We start from the raw sequence: 18,565 nt of genomic DNA on the forward strand, positions 1-18,565 counted from the left end.
TTCATTCAGATTTATCTATAATTGAGATCCCACTAATGAGTTGTGTGGTGCGGGTAACTTACCTGGCCAGTATATTCCATACCCAATTCCTTATTCTACCATGATTTCAAGCGTTGACTTTTTAATTAAACAAAGATAATGTGTATTCCAATGCCTCTCATGTACATCCCACGTTTACTGGATAAAACTCATGTTTCCCCGGTCCAATGTGAATCATTTTATGCTGTTGTGTTTTGGCTTTAGTGCCGCAGAGTTATGATGTATTTTTACCACTATACCTTTCTGTCCTTGTCACCATACTCGATGCCTAGAGTATCCATGGCACGGACAATGGCTGCCAGTGACTGAATGGTGTTGCTGTACACCACAGGTTTGTACTGCTTCACATCATCACCAGAGAATCCATCCTCATGGATAATCCTGCAGAAACACAAATGACAGCATTAAGGATAAAACAAAACCTAATCCATCACCAGTTCTACCAAGTCTTTCAAGGCAATTCCCATATTCTTGTCATGTAACTTTTCAAACAGTGAATAACCTGTGCAAGTTTCCAACCTTCTTTTGAGTATGCTCTTCTTGAAGGAACTTGATGTTCCTCTATCTTTTCAACCTTCGCAAAGGTCCCTGAAGGTGGCATAAAAGGTTGATACGGCGGTAAAGAAGGCACATGGAATATATAACAGCATGGAGGTCTTGGTACAAATTTACAAAATGTTGGTTAATTTACAGCTGGAATATTGTGTGAAGTTCTGGTCACTACCATAAAGGAAGGATTTTATTATATGGAGAGGATGCAGAAGGGATTCACTAGGATGTGGCCTGGAGTGACACAAAGATTGGAGGTGTTGTGGATAGTGTGGAAGGCTGTCAGAGGTTGCAGTGGGACATTGATAGGATGCAAAACTGGGCTGAGAAGTGGTAGATGGAGTTCAACCCAGATAAATGTGAAGTGGTTCATTTCGGTAGGTCATATATGATGGCAGAATATGGTATTAATGGTAAGACTCTTGGCAGTGTGGAGGATCAGAGGGATCTTGGGGTCTGAGACCATAGGACGCTCAAAGCAGCTGTGCGGGTTGACTCTGTGATTAAGAAGGTGTACAGTGTATTGGCTTTCATCAATCGTGGAATTGAATTTAGGAGCCAAGAGGTAATGTTGATGCTATATAGGATCCTGGTCAGACCCCACTTGGAGTACTGTGCTCAGTTCTGGTCGCCTCACTATAGGAAAGATATGGAAGCCATAGAAAGGGTGCAGAGGAGATGTTGCCTGGATTGGGGAGCATGCCTTATGAAAACAGGTTGAGTGTACTCGGCCTTTTCTTCTTGGAGCGACGGAGGATGAGAGGTGACCTGATAGAGGTGTATAAGATGATGAGAGGCATTGATCGTGTGGATAGTCAGAGGCTTTATCCCGGGGTTGAAATGGTTGCCACAAGAGGGCACAGGTTTAAGGTGCTGGGGAGAAGGTACAGAGGAGATGTCAGGGGTAAGTTTTTTACTTAGAGAGTGGTGAGTGCGTGGAATGGGCTGCCGGCAACGGTGGTGGAGGCGGATACGATAGGGTCTTTTAGGAGACTTTTAGATAGGTACATGGAGCTTAGTAAAATAGAGGGCTATAGGTAAGCCTAGTAATTTCTAAGGTAGGGACATGTTCAGCACAACTTTGTGGGCCAAAGGGCCTGTATTGTGCTGTAGGTTTTCTATGTTTCTATGTTTTCTATTTCATTTATTAGGAGAGATTGGATAGACTGTGTTCGTTCTCCTTGGAGTGGAATGGGTGGGGGCTGGGGTACCTGATGGATCTATACTAAATTATGAGAGGAATAGATAAGGTAGAAAGAAATGTCCTTTGCCTATGGCAAAGGAGTCTAAGACCAGAAGGCAAAGGTTTAAAGTGACGAGTAAGAGGTTTGGAATGGGTGTCAGGAAGGGGTTTTTTCCACCCAGAGGGTACTTGCCATTTGTAATACACTGCCTGAAAAAGGAGTGGAGGCAGACACACTCATAACACTTAAGAAACCTCTGGATGAGCACTTAAATTGCTAAGGCATAATATGAGCAGACAAACTGCCGATAATTTGGATTGGTATGGGTAGGACTTGTTGGGCCAGAGGGCCTGTTTCTATGGTGTACAACTCTAAGATTCATTCCAAGTTGTTTTTCAATATCATGTTCCCCCCGTTTCTAGGATTCCAAGATTAACTAAAGCCCAAAAAGCAAACTGCTGGAAGAACTCGGAGTTACTGCAGGGACTCAACCCGGAACGTCAACTATCCCTTTGCTTCCACAGACGCTGCTCGATGCACTGAGTTTCTCCAGTATTTCTGATTTGTTCTAGATTTCAGCACCTGCAGTCTCTCTTGTGTTTCCAATACGAACTCACTTACTGTACACGGGCAGTGAATCAGGAACCCAGACTTAATATCTACATTTCCAATTAATCAATTAAAAAATATGCAGTCATTCCCACATTTAGGCATGTGACCTCAATACTCTTTCAGACTTTAACCTTTGTGTGATATGTTGGCAAGATGACAAAAGAGAAAAAGCTACGTGCCTAAGTGTGTTCATCAGTGAGTGCTTTACTTCCCTGGTTACGGACTGGTGGCAGATACTCATTAAGCAAATATACAATTGTGGAGTATATTGACCTGAACCATGTGTTTACAAAAAGGCTTTCTACTAAAATTAGCACACTTCTAATGCAGTTGCTCTGTGACCACTTCTGCATGTAGTCACCAATTCCAGCTGAGCAGCCCTTGTTAATATTGAAAGCTCCTTCTTGTGAATCTATCCATGACTGCTATCTCATCCTAACAACTTCCATAATCTCATACACTCAGCCAGGTATTAGCTCTAGGTCTATTTTTCTGGACTCTTTTCTAGACATTCAAAGTTTAAAACAAATTTATTATCAATGTACGTATTTGTCACCATATACTACCTTGAGGCGCAGTACCCATGGTCGACCACGACCGACGGAGGCCACACACTACCTTGAGATTCATTTGCTTGCAGAAGTTCACAGTAAGACAAAGAAATGCAATAAAATCAATGTAAAGCTACAAAAATCGAAGACCTAAAAACACCAATGTACAAAGAAAGAAAGAGAACATGAGTTGCAGTGCCTGAAAGTGAGTCTATAGGTTGTGGAATCAGTTCAGAATTTAGGTATAGTCAAGATGCTAGGAATCTTGAGCAACTTACACAAAAGTGCTGGAGGAACTCAGCAAGTCAGGCAGCGTCTATGGAGAGGAATGAACAGTTGATGACTTTGGGTCAAGACCCTTCTTTATAGTGTAGTGCTCAAAACTGGTCATCATGGCAACTTTGTAGTGCCTGAAGTCCAGCTTATTGGGTGCTACAAAAGGGACAGTACTTTTTGTATTTACAGGAGGGGATCAACACCGGGATGGAGGTGGGCAAGAGAAGTTGCCACCAAGGAAGTTTTAGGGAACTTTCATAAAGGATGGGAGCTGAGGTATTGGTGTCAAGAATTGGAAACATGTCAGCTACCCTAGAGAATTAGTGATACCTTGAAGGGTTGCAAAGGTAAGGTAGTCAGAAGGATGAAATATAAAAGGCATGACCTCGCAGGGGCTCAAAGCTAGCTTTAGTGAGTGCTCTAGAAGCACCTTAGTCCAAGTACCCACAACTCTCCAAAGGAAGTGTTGCATAGCTTGTTTGACTGACATGGAGATGGTGGCGGGTGCAAAAGGTGATGAGAGCAGGAAGATTCTGGTAAAGTTTCCAGAGTGGAATGAAACAAACTGGAAATGATTATTATCCCATTTCACTCCTATTTAATCACATTGTGCTGAAAAAAAAACAGCATTGTGATTGCATTTCAAAGCAGCTAAATCCAGAAGCAGTTTAGTGGCAGTCAAAGTTTTCCAGTCCTGCCATTATTTCACTCAACTCCAGTGACATTAAAATCCTATCTGATGACTTACTCTCCCATCTCATCTTCTAATCATCATTCCTGGCCTTCTGGTATAAAATGCCAATTGCCAATATTATTCTCAACAACACAAAACTCTACACAAAGTGATTCAAAACTCATTCAGGATAGACCTTTCCTCCAAGTAAACAGAAAATTCTTCCATTTCAGCAATGTTACATAGTTATTTGTTCAGAATTAGGAAACAAAAGTTTCTTCCCTATTCTACAGATTGATGGATTTGTTCCACATTATGTTTCTGCACAATTCACTTGGGAGTATATTAATGTAATGAAACTGTTGGATCCTAACCTGGTCCCTATGAACTAAAGAATATTCACTTACACACTGTACCAATAACCTTGAAGCACTATTGCTCTTTATATTGATGTAAGAACACTTTAGCCTGTCAATCAGTTACTCATTCATTGATTTTCTCCTGCTTTTTTCTTAATATCTCAACTCTATCATTTATATTACGCTGATTTTAAATCTAGAAACAACTTGAGTTGGTAGCACTCTTGCCTCTATGTCAGAATGCTGCAAGTTCAAATCCCACTTCAGGGACCAAACGTATGAACTGGGCTGTCTCTTGCTGTGGTACTGAGGTGGCACTGCACCGTTTTAAGGGCCCCTCTTTAAATGTGATAAGTACTATATTCTAATCTGCTTGTTATGGAACTAGAATGGATGTTAAAGGATTCATGGTTGCAGGATTTCTGCCTGATATCTATACCGAGTTCTTTCCTAAGAGATCACATCAAAATAGATGAAACCATCTGTGTGACATGCACTGTGTGATCCCTGCATAACTACAGAACAATTCAGTAGCACTGTGAGATGCTTCTGAATATGAAAGTGATGCAAGGTATATACACGCATTCTTGTCTTATTAAATATGCTTCCTCAGATGATGCTCTTCCATATTGAACCCAATTCATCGGCCATCTCTTTGTAAAGGCATTGCTATCTTTTGCTAATCAGTTTATGGCTTCAATGTGCATTCCAGCTTGAACTCATTTAGTCTTAATAGTCAAAAGTAAATACCCCGCAGGAAGTTGTCCATCCACTCTCACATTCGGATTTTTTTGTTCAGGAAAACATTTAAGCTTGATTATAATTTAGGCTAATATCTTCTTTTAGATTCTTTTAATTTCCCTTCAACATAATTTATCTGCATATAACTCATCTCTGCAATGTCAGAATAGACAAGGTGATGCCTTTTACCTCATGCTGTGCTGTATACCTCTCTAATTAAATAATGTTAATCACAACTTTTTAACTATCACATATTAACCTCTATTCTTGGAACTCCTTATTTCCCTGCTACAATTTCTGCCTCAATTTGATATTTTTAATCCCTTAAGATGCTTCAGTGGGATGAGATGCTCTCATCCCACTAACTACCCCAACTGTCCAAACAGAATCTTCCCATCCCCTCTCTCATCTAGAGCAGACTACAGTCCTACATCTCTTCAAGCCTTGCTAGTCCATGCAGCCTCCCCAGTGCCTGCACCACACCCACCAATGATCCCAGAACACAGCCTGACCATCTTATGTGCCATTTAAACAATTTCTCTCCAAAGGTGTGGATGGATCCGGTAGAATATATTCTGTACGGCACCACCAAAAGCTCCGACAATGTAAAACATCACTCCAATATAGAAGTCAAGTTCCCACCAACAGCTTTCCATTTCATTCATTCCCTCTCCACTTCAACTCAACCAATCCTCTGACATGAAAATTATAGAATTTTTCATCCCATCTTTTTCTTCTTCCTAACCAGATTTTAAAATTCCAAGCTTTCAATGAATTGAAATGTACGTCTTTCTTTATTTCACTGTTCAGCCCTTCATAGACTACATACTTCCAAAGAACACAGAGCATAGAGCATTACAGCACACTACAGGCCCTTTGGCCCAAGCTATAGTGCCAACCTATAACCCACTCGAAGATCATTCCCTTCCCTCCTACAAAGCCCTCCACTTTTCTATCATTCATGTGCCTATCTAAGAGTGTTTTAAATGGCTCTAAAATATCTGTCTCTACCACTACCCCAGCAGGGTGTTCCACACACGCACCACTCTGTGTAAGGTACCCCCACTATACTTTCCTCCAAACACCTTAAAATTATACACCTTTGTATTAGCCATTGCCACCCTGAGAAGTAGTCTCTGACGATCCATTCAATCAATGCCTCTTATCATCTCGTACATCACCTCTCATCCTCCTTTGCTTCAAACATCCTGGTAAATCTCCTTGGGGTCCTCTGAAGGAAACCCTCGACAGTCATCTTGCTAATCTCAGTCATGTATCTCTAGTGGGCTAATCAGTAGGATCTCCCATTGACAAGCTGCTCTTCCTCATCTAACAGGGCTGCATCATTACAGCAAGCTTTTGAGCAGCTGCCAATTGGCTGCTTGGATAGGAAGTGCGATTCTGTGGTTCAAAATGTGACCTGCCTGGTTTAAACTCAGAAGGAATTTGGGTCTTTTCATTGTTGGAAGGGATGCCAGTTGGAGGCAGCAACTTAAAGCGTGAGACGATTCCAACTGGACACCCAGCCAAACCACGTGCTTGATATTTCTTTCAAGATACAAATAAAAGGCTACTTGAACACAGACCAAGTGGTGCTCAAACATACCAAATGATGCTTTGTTGAATCCTTAATGCTGTATCACACCCCCTTCAATGTTCTGATATCACTCCTTTCACACAGTGTTTCTGCCCATTTAACACAGTGCTGCTGCTTAAAAGGATCATTGTTTCAGGAATAAGTCATCTGATCAGATTCCATGAAAGAGTACTCAATTATTCTAATGATATGTAACCAGAATGAGATGTAAACGTAAGCTTGACAAAACTTTTAAATTCTCACAACTTAGAACAAGTGTCCAGATTTGGAACATCGAAGTTTGATTTTGGTGGCTAAGGTGATTTCAGTGTGCGTTCTATCGACAATCTTGGCAGCAGAAAGGTTAAGCTATGAATGCATGGCTTCAGAAGGCTCGAGCCATGAGAACTGGGTTTAATAAGGAAATCTAAAAACAGTGCTTGAAATAACAGCCAGCCAGGCAGTAGCTGTGAAAAGAGGAACTGAGTGAATGTTTTAGGTTGAAGACTACACATCAGAACAATTAAGCTCCGACAAGGGATCTTCAACCTCAAACATTCAGTCTTTTTCTGTATTCTGCCAGTTTAACTGCTGAGTATTTCCAGCATGTCGTTTACAGTTGCTTCATAAGGGATTATTTGCACATTTCTGAATAATACAGTCAACTTAACATCCACTCTAGATTTGTAATCATGGATTCTGCCATTGTACAGTCATATCCTTGTGTATTATATAATTATTTATTATTTTGAAGGATATTTAGCAGATCACAAGTTATTCCCACCAGTTATTAACAGGGATTTTGTCCAAGATGGAAAATCAGTGAATAAAGAATGGGAGAGTATCCACAGTCCAAAATGAGAAGTCCTTATTGTCTTCCCTAGAGTCCAATTACCATGGTCAAAATGACGAAGAGTCTGGAATTTTAATGATGATTATAGGGGCATAGCTGAGGAGGGATCTGACCATGAAGTGTAGCTGTTCTGAAAACAGAAGCAGAAGTTCTGGACTTACTGCCTTGCTCAGGAATCTTGAAATTTGTCGTAGTTATGTAGTGATATACAGCAGTTACAACCCATACTCTGGTTATTTATTTGGAAGGTTCATTCCATTCTTCAGACCAGGCGTACCATTTCTTTTAAGAAAGCATGCGGATGTCATACATAGCATATGTAGTTCAAACATTATAATCACCTCAGCATCGACCGATTTGGCCAACCACAATTTGTCCCACAGTACAGATTGCAAAATGCACAAAATCTACAGACTAACGAACTCTGACATGCTAGGCTGGATTGTTAAGAGTTTTTGATCTGGTGCCTTAAGTAAAGGGCTTCGTACAAATAATCCTCACACAAAGCATTTATTCTGTCATTTTAATAGATGTCCTCCTTATAAGTCCAAATGCACTATATGTAGGAAGATGAATCATGTACAACGAAGCTAAAAATAAAACTACCAGATAAAATGAATTTTTGCCTAAGGGTGGTGCAGAGAGTCTTGTTAAAACACTGACCGGCTCAGCTGTGGATTATTTCCATGTGGTAATTTCTATGCACTCTAAATACAGGAGACCGTTGCATTGTGAGTGCACAGAAAACGTGACTTTTCATAAAGAGAAGCTGCATCAATGACACGTGTGTCAAGAAACACAAGTTGAGATAAATAACACACACAAAATGCTGGTGGAACGCAGCAGGCCAGGCAGCATCTATAGGAAGAAGTACAGTCGACGTTTCAGGCTGAGACCCTTTGTCAGGACTCCTGATGAAACGTCGACTGTACTTCTCCTTATAGATGCTGCCTGGCCTGCTATGTTCCACCAGCATTTTGTGTGTGTTGCTTGAATTTCCAGCATCTGCAGATTTCCTTGTGTTTGAGATAAATAATTATGCTTATTTATTTATTTTACTCCCCAGACATGTACCTTGAAAGCAAATTTTATTCTGTACCTTAAACTTTTGGGTAATAATGAATGATTTGTGTAAAAGTGAATTTCTGTTGCTCGAATGGTCACAACACAGGGGTTGTGTGCTGTCCCTTCTTGTTCCATTAGCATTTGAGTGCCAGTGCCAGATTACAATCAGCTCAATTGCATGAAATCCATAAGGCCAGAAGACAGGAACAGAAATTAGGCCACTTGGCCTATTGAATCTGTTCCGCTGTTCCATCATGGCGGATTTATTATCCCTCTTATTCGCATTCTCCTGCCTTCTCCTCATAACCTTTAACAGCTTTGCTAATCAAGAACTTTATCAATCTCTGCTTTAAGAATAGTCAAAGATTAGGCCTCCACAACCATCAGTAGCAATGAATTTTAAAGTTTCACCACACACACACACACACACACACACACACACACACACACACACACACACACACACACACACACACACACACACACACACACACACACACACACACACACACACCCCCCCCCCCCCCCCCCCCCCCCCCAACCTAGGCCTTTCAATATTCGATAGGATTCAATGAGATCCACCATCGTTATTCTAACAGGGGAGAATCCTTCCCCTATTAGTGTACTGCTTCAATACTTTCAGCAGGTAGATTCTCACTTTGGGTGGCTCCGATAACCCAGGCTCAGCCCTGACCTCTGGGGCTGTCCGTGTAGAGTTTACACATTTTCTCTGCGACCATGTGGATTTTTCCTTGAGTTCTGTTTTTTTTCATACATTCCAAAGTTGAGGTGAAACATCACAGACTAAATGGACTGAATGGCCAGCATTTACATCACAAGGAAACTGAGAAGCTAGAGCACTACTTCCTCTGAGCCGTACAGAGTGGATGCTGGATGCCGTGTTATACCTGATCTCACCTCTCGTGCAAATATAAAGCAAATCCTTCATTTTTGTTCAGGAATGGTGAAATTTCACCTCAACATGAATAAAGTTAATTTTTAATTAAATCACACAAGAGATTCTTCAGATGCTGGAAATCCAGAGTAAAATATAGAAATGGTGTAGGAACTCAGCAGGCCAGGCAGCATCTACAGAGATGACTAAACAGTTGACATTTCAGGCCGAGACCCTTCATCAGGACTCCATTGTTCCGTTGCTGTTTACAGGGCTGAAAATCCATGGTTCTGTGACTGCACTTTGGTACCAGTCCCACTGAACTGCTTTTGTTACAGCAACAATGGCAGTGGCACCACTTTATATCATGTTTACCACTCTGCTAGAAATGTGAGTTGTTGCTTTTGATCATACTTCATCCTCCTCCTCTGACCTTGCACGTAGGGAACTGCATGAACAGGACATTGGATGCATCATGTGTGGAACTGGGGCAACAGGAAAACCTGTTGCCATTTATGGCATGTGGCATGGTGTGAGACCACACCTGGGGTACTGCGTACAATTTTGGCCTCCATTCTTAAAGAAAAGTTACACTATGTAGTTAAGTGCTGACGGGTTACATCATGGCCTGGTGCAAAGAACAGGAAAACCTAGAATAAGTAGTGAATACAGCCCAGTCTATCGCAGGAAAAGCCCTCCCTACCATTGAGCATGTCAGCAAGGAGCGGTACCATAAGAAGGCAGCATCCCTAATCAAGGATACCCACTATCCAGGATATTGTTTATTCCCACTGCTGTCATCAGGAAGAAGGCACAGGAGCTTCAGGTCCCACACCACCAGGTTCAGGAACAGTTATTACGCTTCAAACTTCAGGCTTCTAAACCTTCAGGAATAACTTCACACATCTCAACACCAAACTGATTCCACAATTTATGGACCCACTTTCAAGGACCCTACAACTCATGTTCTTTGTTTTTTTTTACTATTTATTTTGTATTGGCACAGTTTATCTTTTTTGCACATTAGTTGTCAGTCTTTGTAGTTTTTCATTAAATTTATTTTATTTCTTTGTATCTACTGTGAAGCAGAGGGGATAATTTTACTCAACTTCACTCAGCCCAACACGGAACTGTTCCTACAACCTGTGGCCTCACTTTCAAGGATTCTTTATCTTGTGCTCTCAGTATTTATTCCTTATTTATTTATTATTATTATTTTGTTTTTATTTTTTGAATTTGCACAGATTGTTGATTTTTGCACATTGGCCGGTTGTCCATCTTGCTTTGTGCGTTCTTCCATTGATTTCATTATGTTTCTTTGTATTTACCCACAAGAAAGCAAATTTCAGGGTTGTACATTGGGACATATACAGGATGTACTTTGATAATAAATTTGAGCTTTGCATGCCCACAAGAAAATGGTGACATATATAAACATCGATAATAAACTTACTTTGAACTCTTGAGTTCACTAGATTTGACAGAGAGGATACTGAGAGGATGTTCCCCATAGTGTGTTTGGAACTAGGATGCACATTTCAGAGTAAGGCAGTGCCTATTAGACTTGGAGATGAGGAATGATTTCTTCCCCAAGGGGGTCGTGAATCTTTGGAATTGTCTAAGACAAAAAAGCTCTGGAAGTGACACCATTGAATATATTCCAGCTGGAAACTGACAGGGATTTGAACTGCAAGGCAGTCAAGGGGAATGATGTTAGTGGGGGGGAGGGGGGAGGGGGTGGCACTGAGGTCAATATTGGATCATGCATGATCTGACTAAATAATGAAGAGTTTAGAGGTGCTGGTTGACCTACTCCTTCTCCTGTTTCTGGTGATTTTTATTCATAAGACCTTAGACTGTAAGACATAGGAGCAGAATTAGGCCATTCAGCCCATTGAGCCTGTTCCGCCATTCTGTCATGGCTAATTTATTATTGCTCTCAGCCCCATTCTCCTACCCTTTTCCCCATAACCTTTGACACCCTGACTAATGAAGAACCTAGCAACATCCACTTTAAATATTCTCAACGACTGGGCCTCCATGGCAATCTGTGGCTATGAATTCCACAGATTCGCCACTCTCCTTGTCTCTGTTCTAAAGGGACATCTGCGTATTCAGAAGCTGTGCCCTCCGGTTGTAGACTCACCCACTGTCATACAGGCCCTACTGTCCCAACGAGCCTGCACTGCCCAACTTCACCCATGTCACTAATTAACCTGCTAAACCATGGACTTTGAAATGTGAGAGGACATAGGAGCACGCAGAGAAAATCCACATGGTCACCGGGAGAACGTACAAACTCCCTGCAGAGAAAAGTGGGAATTAAATGCCTGTCATTAACAGCTATGCTGCCATGTCACCCTAAACCTTACTCGTAACCAACGGGCAGTCAGGTCAGTCATCACATCATTTATTGTCCTGATTCTCAGATTCAGCATCAGGTTTATTATCATTGACGTATGTCGCAACATTTGTTGTTTCGTGGCAGTCATAAAAATTAAAAACCTTTAAGCCTAAGTTAACTGCTAACAAGGAATAGTGAGTTTGTGTCTGGGTTCACAGACTATTCAGAAAGCTTTTGGCAGGGGGATGAAGCTGTTCCTAAAACACTGAGGGTTGATCTGCAAGCTCCTGTACCTCCTCCCTGATGGTATCAATGAGAGAAGAGCAAGTTCTCAGATTACAAATGCCCTATTTATGGACTTACAAACAAGTTGCCATAATATTATCAAGTTCAAAAGTCCGACATACAAACACACGTTTATTCCTATGAAGGACAGAACTACTTTCCTCTCATTTTCCACAACTGTTATCAGTCTGATGTGCTTTTGAAGTCATTCATTATAATATTGAGGAAAAATGGTTACCATTCCAAATGATTTTGTGTGTTTTCCAACTTATGGACAAAAACAAACTGATGGATTAGGTTTGGAGTGTACTTTAACTTAAATGAAGTTATCATTTCAGAGGATCTGTCTTGGGTCCAGCACGCAAGTGTCATTATGAAGAAAGCACAGCAGTGCCTCTGCTTAGAAGTTTGCGAAAATTTGGCATGTCATTTAAAACTTTGACAAACTTCTATAGGTGAGTGGTGGAGAGTCTATTGACTGGTTGTGTCATGCCTGGTATGGAAACAGCAATGCCCTTGAATAAAAATCTTACAAAAAGTAATGGATACAGCCCAGTCCATCATGGGAAAAGTTAAGTCAAAGGAGCAGAATTAGACCATTTGGCCCATTGAGTCTGCTCCACCGTTCAATCATGGTTGATCCTTTTCCCCCTCCTCAATGTCTTGCTGATTATCTGACACTGAGGCAACAGAATTGCTTTCTGAAGATCACCATTGGACTGTTAACAGCCTTACCCACACACTCTATGAATTATTGCAGCTCTTGTGGATGAACACATGAAACCCTAGAGGTTTCACCCTCAGGTATCCACGACCTAAGAAAATGCTAAAGATATAAAAGAGCAAAACTTGCAATGTGTGAGATGACGGTGGCCACTGAACTCTGCTGCCTTACCTGCAGTAATTCAAGTCTTGAAGATCTCACTCAGCCCAGCAAGATGTAACTATTAACACGACATTCAGATTTCCAGATTGCAGTCGCATCCCAGGATACGGAAACTCTGTGTACACATTCTGGAGCAGGGGGACTTGGAAACGGATCAGTTACTGGAGCAGGCAAATCCTTGTTCCCATTGCTAACCAGTGGAAATTCAAGGGTCTGTCTCTTCCTATGACCATACAGTTTTGACTAGGAAAGAAAGCTACAGGGTCTCCTGCAGAAGAGTGCTTTGAAGGGATGTTAAATGTGGCATTCGAGGGAAATCATTGGATGACCTCTGATCCAGCAGCTGAGCTGGAGGCAGGGTGATGCACACTTGTCGTTACAACGACAGGTATGGGGACTGGGCAGTCTGGAGAGTTCTGTGATCTCACTCCCCTTACATGTACCTGTGGTGCTTTTTAACACAGAACACTACACCACAGTACAGGCCCTTCAGCTCACAATATTGTGCTGACCCTTAACCTACTCAAGACCAGTCTAACCCTTCCCTTCTACGTAGCTTTTCATTTTTCTATCATCCACGTGCCAGTTGAAGAGTTTCTTACATGTCCCTAATCTGCTTCGACCATCACCTCTGACAGCACGTTGTACACTTCACTTCCCACATGTAAAACTCAAACAGGGCAAAGGTTCACAATAAACACCAAATTCACCGAAAGGATAAAATCTGCCTGTTTAATTGAAGCCAGTATAAATGACAAAATCCTCTCTGCTTGTGCGGGGCAGTCTGCCTGTGTACTAATAAATAAACAGGGCTGGCTGTCACCGCCCAGGACGGAGGATGATGCCGGCAGGCTTGTGCAGCTGCTGATCTTGCCTGCAGTGGGGACATGTGGCGTTACAGTCTGTACTCACAATGGAGCCACTTAATAGCCTTGTTATCTCTCAACCAGGATCTCTGCAACAGATGACCTGGTTACAGGCTTATTGCTGGCTGCCAATTGTTACCCTATTTCCTGCACCAGTTTCAACTACTTTCTTATGACAGGCTGGCAGGCATCTCAAATCATGGAAGGCATTTTATCGAAGTAAGCCCGCATTTTGTTATACTTTAAGGGCAGATGTTTCGGCAATGATTCTGCCTGAAAGGAAATTCAGTAAATTCAGTAATGCCCTCCTCCTCCAATTATGCTTGAAACAAGAGGCAGGGAGGAAGTTAAGGCTCATTACCTGACACATGCACAGGAGGCAAGGTTTTCATTGACTTTCAGAGCCAGACAGCATTGAAATGGGCCCTTTGGCCCATCAAGTTGATGCTATCCATCCAGATCCATTTACATTAATTCCAACACTAATCCTATTTTCAATCTTCCCACATTCCACTCAACTTCACCCAATTCTACCACTCACCTACCCCAGCCACAATCTATTGCTAACCAATGGATTTGCCTGTAGCAGGGTGGAGATACGTCTCTACCAAAGGAGGTATAAGGCACTCCTTCCCTCCAGCAGCCTGCAGGGCATCCTTGGGCAAGGTGTAGCAGCTGCTTAGCCCCCTTCCCCAGCCCACCTCGATCAGGGTCATGTGAAGCCAAGGGAACAGGTGGTGGTGGTCGGACGAGCAGCTGGTGCATATCACAAGTCCTGGTTATATGACCACTGACGTCAGGCAGACAATCTCCGAAGAGTATTGATAACGGCTGGGCGTCTCCCGTCTTGTAAAGACATGGCCCAGAAGGCAATGGCAAGCCATTTCGGTAGAAGAGTTTGCCAAGAACTATCACGGTCATGAGACCATGATTGCCCATGGCATACGACACGGCACATAATGATGGTGATGAGATATCTTGGGGATGTGGGAGGAAAGCAGGGGAAAGTCAGCCAATCACAGGGAGAATGTGTAAACACCACACAGACGGTAGCAGAGGTGACACCAAACCAACGTTGCTGCAGTTGGGAGGAAGTGTCTCTGCCAGCTGTTCCACTCGGCCCTCCTGACTGGCACCCCAACCATTCTGACAATCTAATCTTGCTTTTCAGGGGTGGTGACCTGGAAGGTGGCCATTACGGCTGCCACTCCTGCACAGCTCCTTATTCTGTCTGCTCCTGACTGCCCTCGCAGAGGGCCCAAGTTGGCATTACACCATCCTATCAAAACAACACTTAGCAAAAGTTTCTGAGTAGGACTGCGTCAGTTAGTGGGGCAGGCAGATGACTATAGAAAAATGGGCACATAGGCCAAGTTCCACCAGCAATTTTCTACTCCAGCCTGTAGCAGGCTCTCCACAGGAACACTACGCCCCTTGAGGCATTGCCACCATTCATTATGATCACGGCTGATCGACCCCAGGCCTCATCTCCTCTTCTGCGCCAGATCCACATAACCCTCAGACCACAAATCTGCCTCCACCTTAAGGGCTTCCAAAGACCTAGCCTCCACAGTTCTTCAGGTAGTGACTGTCAAAGGTTTCACCTTCCCCTGTACAACAGGAGTATGTGGTGACTCCCAGCCCCTGCACAGCAGGAGTATGTGGTGACTCCCAGCCCCTGCGCAGCAGGAGTATGTGCTGACTCCCAGCCCCTGCACAGCAGGAGTATGTGGTGACTCCCAGCCCCTGTACAGCAGGAGTATGTGGTGACTCCCAGCCCGTGTACAGCAGGAGTATGTGGTGACTCCCAGCCCCTGCACAGCAGGAGTATGTGGTGACTCCCAGCCCCTGCACAACAGGAGTATGTGGTGACTCCCAGCCCCTGTACAGCAGGAGTATGTGGTGACTCCCAGCCCCTGCGCAGCAGGAGTATGTGCTGACTCCCAGCCCCTGCACAGCAGGAGTATGTGGTGACTCCCAGCCCCTGTACAGCAGGAGTATGTGGTGACTCCCAGCCCCTGCACAGCAGGAGTATGTGGTGACTCCCAGCCCCTGCACAGCAGGAGTATGTGGTGACTCCCAGCCCCTGCGCAGCAGGAGTATGTGCTGACTCCCAGCCCCTGCACAGCAGGAGTATGTGGTGACTCCCAGCCCGTGTACAGCAGGAGTATGTGCTGACTCCCAGCCCCTGCACAGCAGGAGTATGTGGTGACTCCCAGCCCCTGTACAACAGGAGTATGTGGTGACTCCCAGCCCCTGTACAACAGGAGTATGTGCTGACTCCCAGCCCCTGCACAGCAGGAGTATGTGGTGACTCCCAGCCCCTGTACAACAGGAGTATGTGGTGACTCCCAGCCCCTGCACAACAGGAGTATGTGGTGACTCCCAGCCCCTGCACAACAGGAGTATGTGGTGACTCCCAGCCCGTGTACAGCAGGAGTATGTGCTGACTCCCAGCCCCTGCACAGCAGGAGTATGTGGTGATTCCCAGCCCCTGCACAACAGGAGTATGTGGTGACTCCCAGCCCGTGTACAGCAGGAGTATGTGGTGACTCCCAGCCCGTGTACAGCAGGAGTATGTGGTGACTCCCAGCCCCTGCACAGCAGGAGTATGTGGTGACTCCCAGCCCCTGTACAGCAGGAGTATGTGGTGACTCCCAGCCCCTGCACAGCAGGAGTATGTGGTGACTCCCAGCCCCTGCACAGCAGGAGTATGTGGTGACTCCCAGCCCCTGTACAGCAGGAGTATGTGCTGACTCCCAGCCCCTGCACAGCAGGAGTATGTGGTGACTCCCAGCCCCTGTACAACAGGAGTATGTGGTGACTCCCAGCCCCTGCACAGCAGGAGTATGTGGTGACTCCCAGCCCCTGCACAGCAGGAGTATGTGGTGACTCCCAGCCCCTGCACAACAGGAGTATGTGGTGACTCCCAGCCCCTGCACAGCAGGAGTATGTGGTGACTCCCAGCCCCTGCACAACAGGAGTATGTGGTGACTCCCAGCCCCTGCACAGCAGGAGTATGTGCTGACTCCCAGCCCCTGTACAACAGGAGTATGTGGTGACTCCCAGCCCCTGCACAACAGGAGTATGTGGTGACTCCCAGCCCCTGCACAACAGGAGTATGTGGTGACTCCCAGCCCCTGTACAGCAGGAGTATGTGGTGACTCCCAGCCCCTGCACAACAGGAGTATGTGGTGACTCCCAGCCCCTGTACAGCAGGAGTATGTGGTGACTCCCAGCCCCTGCACAGCAGGAGTATGTGTTGACTCCCAGCCCCTGCACAGCAGGAGTATGTGGTGACTCCCAGCCCCTGTACAGCAGGAGTATGTGGTGACTACCAGCCCCTGCACAGCAGGAGTATGTGGTGACTCCCAGCCCCTGCACAACAGGAGTATGTGGTGACTCCCAGCCCCTGCACAACAGGAGTATGTGGTGACTCCCAGCCCCTGCACAACAGGAGTATGTGCTGACTCCCAGCCCCTGCACAACAGGAGTATGTGGTGACTCCCAGCCCCTGCACAACAGGAGTATGTGGTGACTCCCAGCCCCTGCACAGCAGGAGTATGTGGTGACTCCCAGCCCCTGCACAACAGGAGTATGTGGTGACTCCCAGCCCCTGTACAGCAGGAGTATGTGGTGACTCCCAGCCCCTGCACAGCAGGAGTATGTGGTGACTCCCAGCCCCTGCACAGCAGGAGTATGTGGTGACTCCCAGCCCCTGCACAACAGGAGTATGTGGTGACTCCCAGCCCCTGCACAACAGGAGTATGTGGTGACTCCCAGCCCCTGTACAGCAGGAGTATGTGGTGACTCCCAGCCCCTGCACAACAGGAGTATGTGTTGACTCCCAGCCCCTGCACAGCAGGAGTATGTGGTGACTCCCAGCCCCTGTACAGCAGGAGTATGTGGTGACTCCCAGCCCCTGCACAGCAGGAGTATGTGGTGACTCCCAGCCCCTGCACAACAGGAGTATGTGGTGACTCCCAGCCCCTGCACAGCAGGAGTATGTGGTGACTCCCAGCCCCTGCACAACAGGAGTATGTGGTGACTCCCAGCCCCTGCACAACAGGAGTATGTGGTGACTCCCAGCCCCTGCACAACAGGAGTATGTGGTGACTCCCAGCCCCTGCACAGCAGGAGTATGTGGTGACTCCCAGCCCCTGCACAGCAGGAGTATGTGGTGACTCCCAGCCCCTGCACAACAGGAGTATGTGGTGACTCCCAGCCCCTGCACAACAGGAGTATGTGGTGACTCCCAGCCCCTGCACAACAGGAGTATGTGGTGACTCCCAGCCCCTGTACAGCAGGAGTATGTGGTGACTCCCAGCCCCTGCACAACAGGAGTATGTGGTGACTCCCAGCCCCTGTACAGCAGGAGTATGTGGTGACTCCCAGCCCCTGCACAGCAGGAGTATGTGTTGACTCCCAGCCCCTGCACAGCAGGAGTATGTGGTGACTCCCAGCCCCTGTACAGCAGGAGTATGTGGTGACTCCCAGCCCCTGCACAGCAGGAGTATGTGGTGACTCCCAGCCCCTGCACAACAGGAGTATGTGGTGACTCCCAGCCCCTGCACAACAGGAGTATGTGGTGACTCCCAGCCCCTGTACAGCAGGAGTATGTGGTGACTCCCAGCCCCTGCACAGCAGGAGTATGTGTTGACTCCCAGCCCCTGCACAGCAGGAGTATGTGGTGACTCCCAGCCCCTGTACAGCAGGAGTATGTGGTGACTCCCAGCCCCTGCACAGCAGGAGTATGTGGTGACTCCCAGCCCCTGCACTGTGGTATCTGCTCTCAAAGCCGATGCCAGATC

At 45.4% G+C, this 18,565-nt stretch overlaps 1 protein-coding gene across 3 annotated transcripts in view; it reads right to left on the bottom strand.

Annotated features, from left to right (window-relative positions):
- The window catches only part of gnao1a (guanine nucleotide binding protein (G protein), alpha activating activity polypeptide O, a), a 276,918-nt gene that overhangs the window by 178,026 nt on the left and 80,327 nt on the right, over positions 1-18,565 (bottom strand). For all 3 annotated transcript variants that reach the window (XM_073069773.1, XM_073069771.1, XM_073069772.1), the window contains exon 3: positions 279-420. In XM_073069773.1, the coding sequence (XP_072925874.1) occupies positions 279-420 (142 nt within the window). The remainder of the gene's footprint in view (positions 1-278; positions 421-18,565) is intronic.

Source organism: Hemitrygon akajei, chromosome 17 (genome assembly GCF_048418815.1).
Source record: "Hemitrygon akajei chromosome 17, sHemAka1.3, whole genome shotgun sequence".
NCBI classification, from domain to species: Eukaryota; Metazoa; Chordata; class Chondrichthyes; order Myliobatiformes; family Dasyatidae; genus Hemitrygon; species Hemitrygon akajei.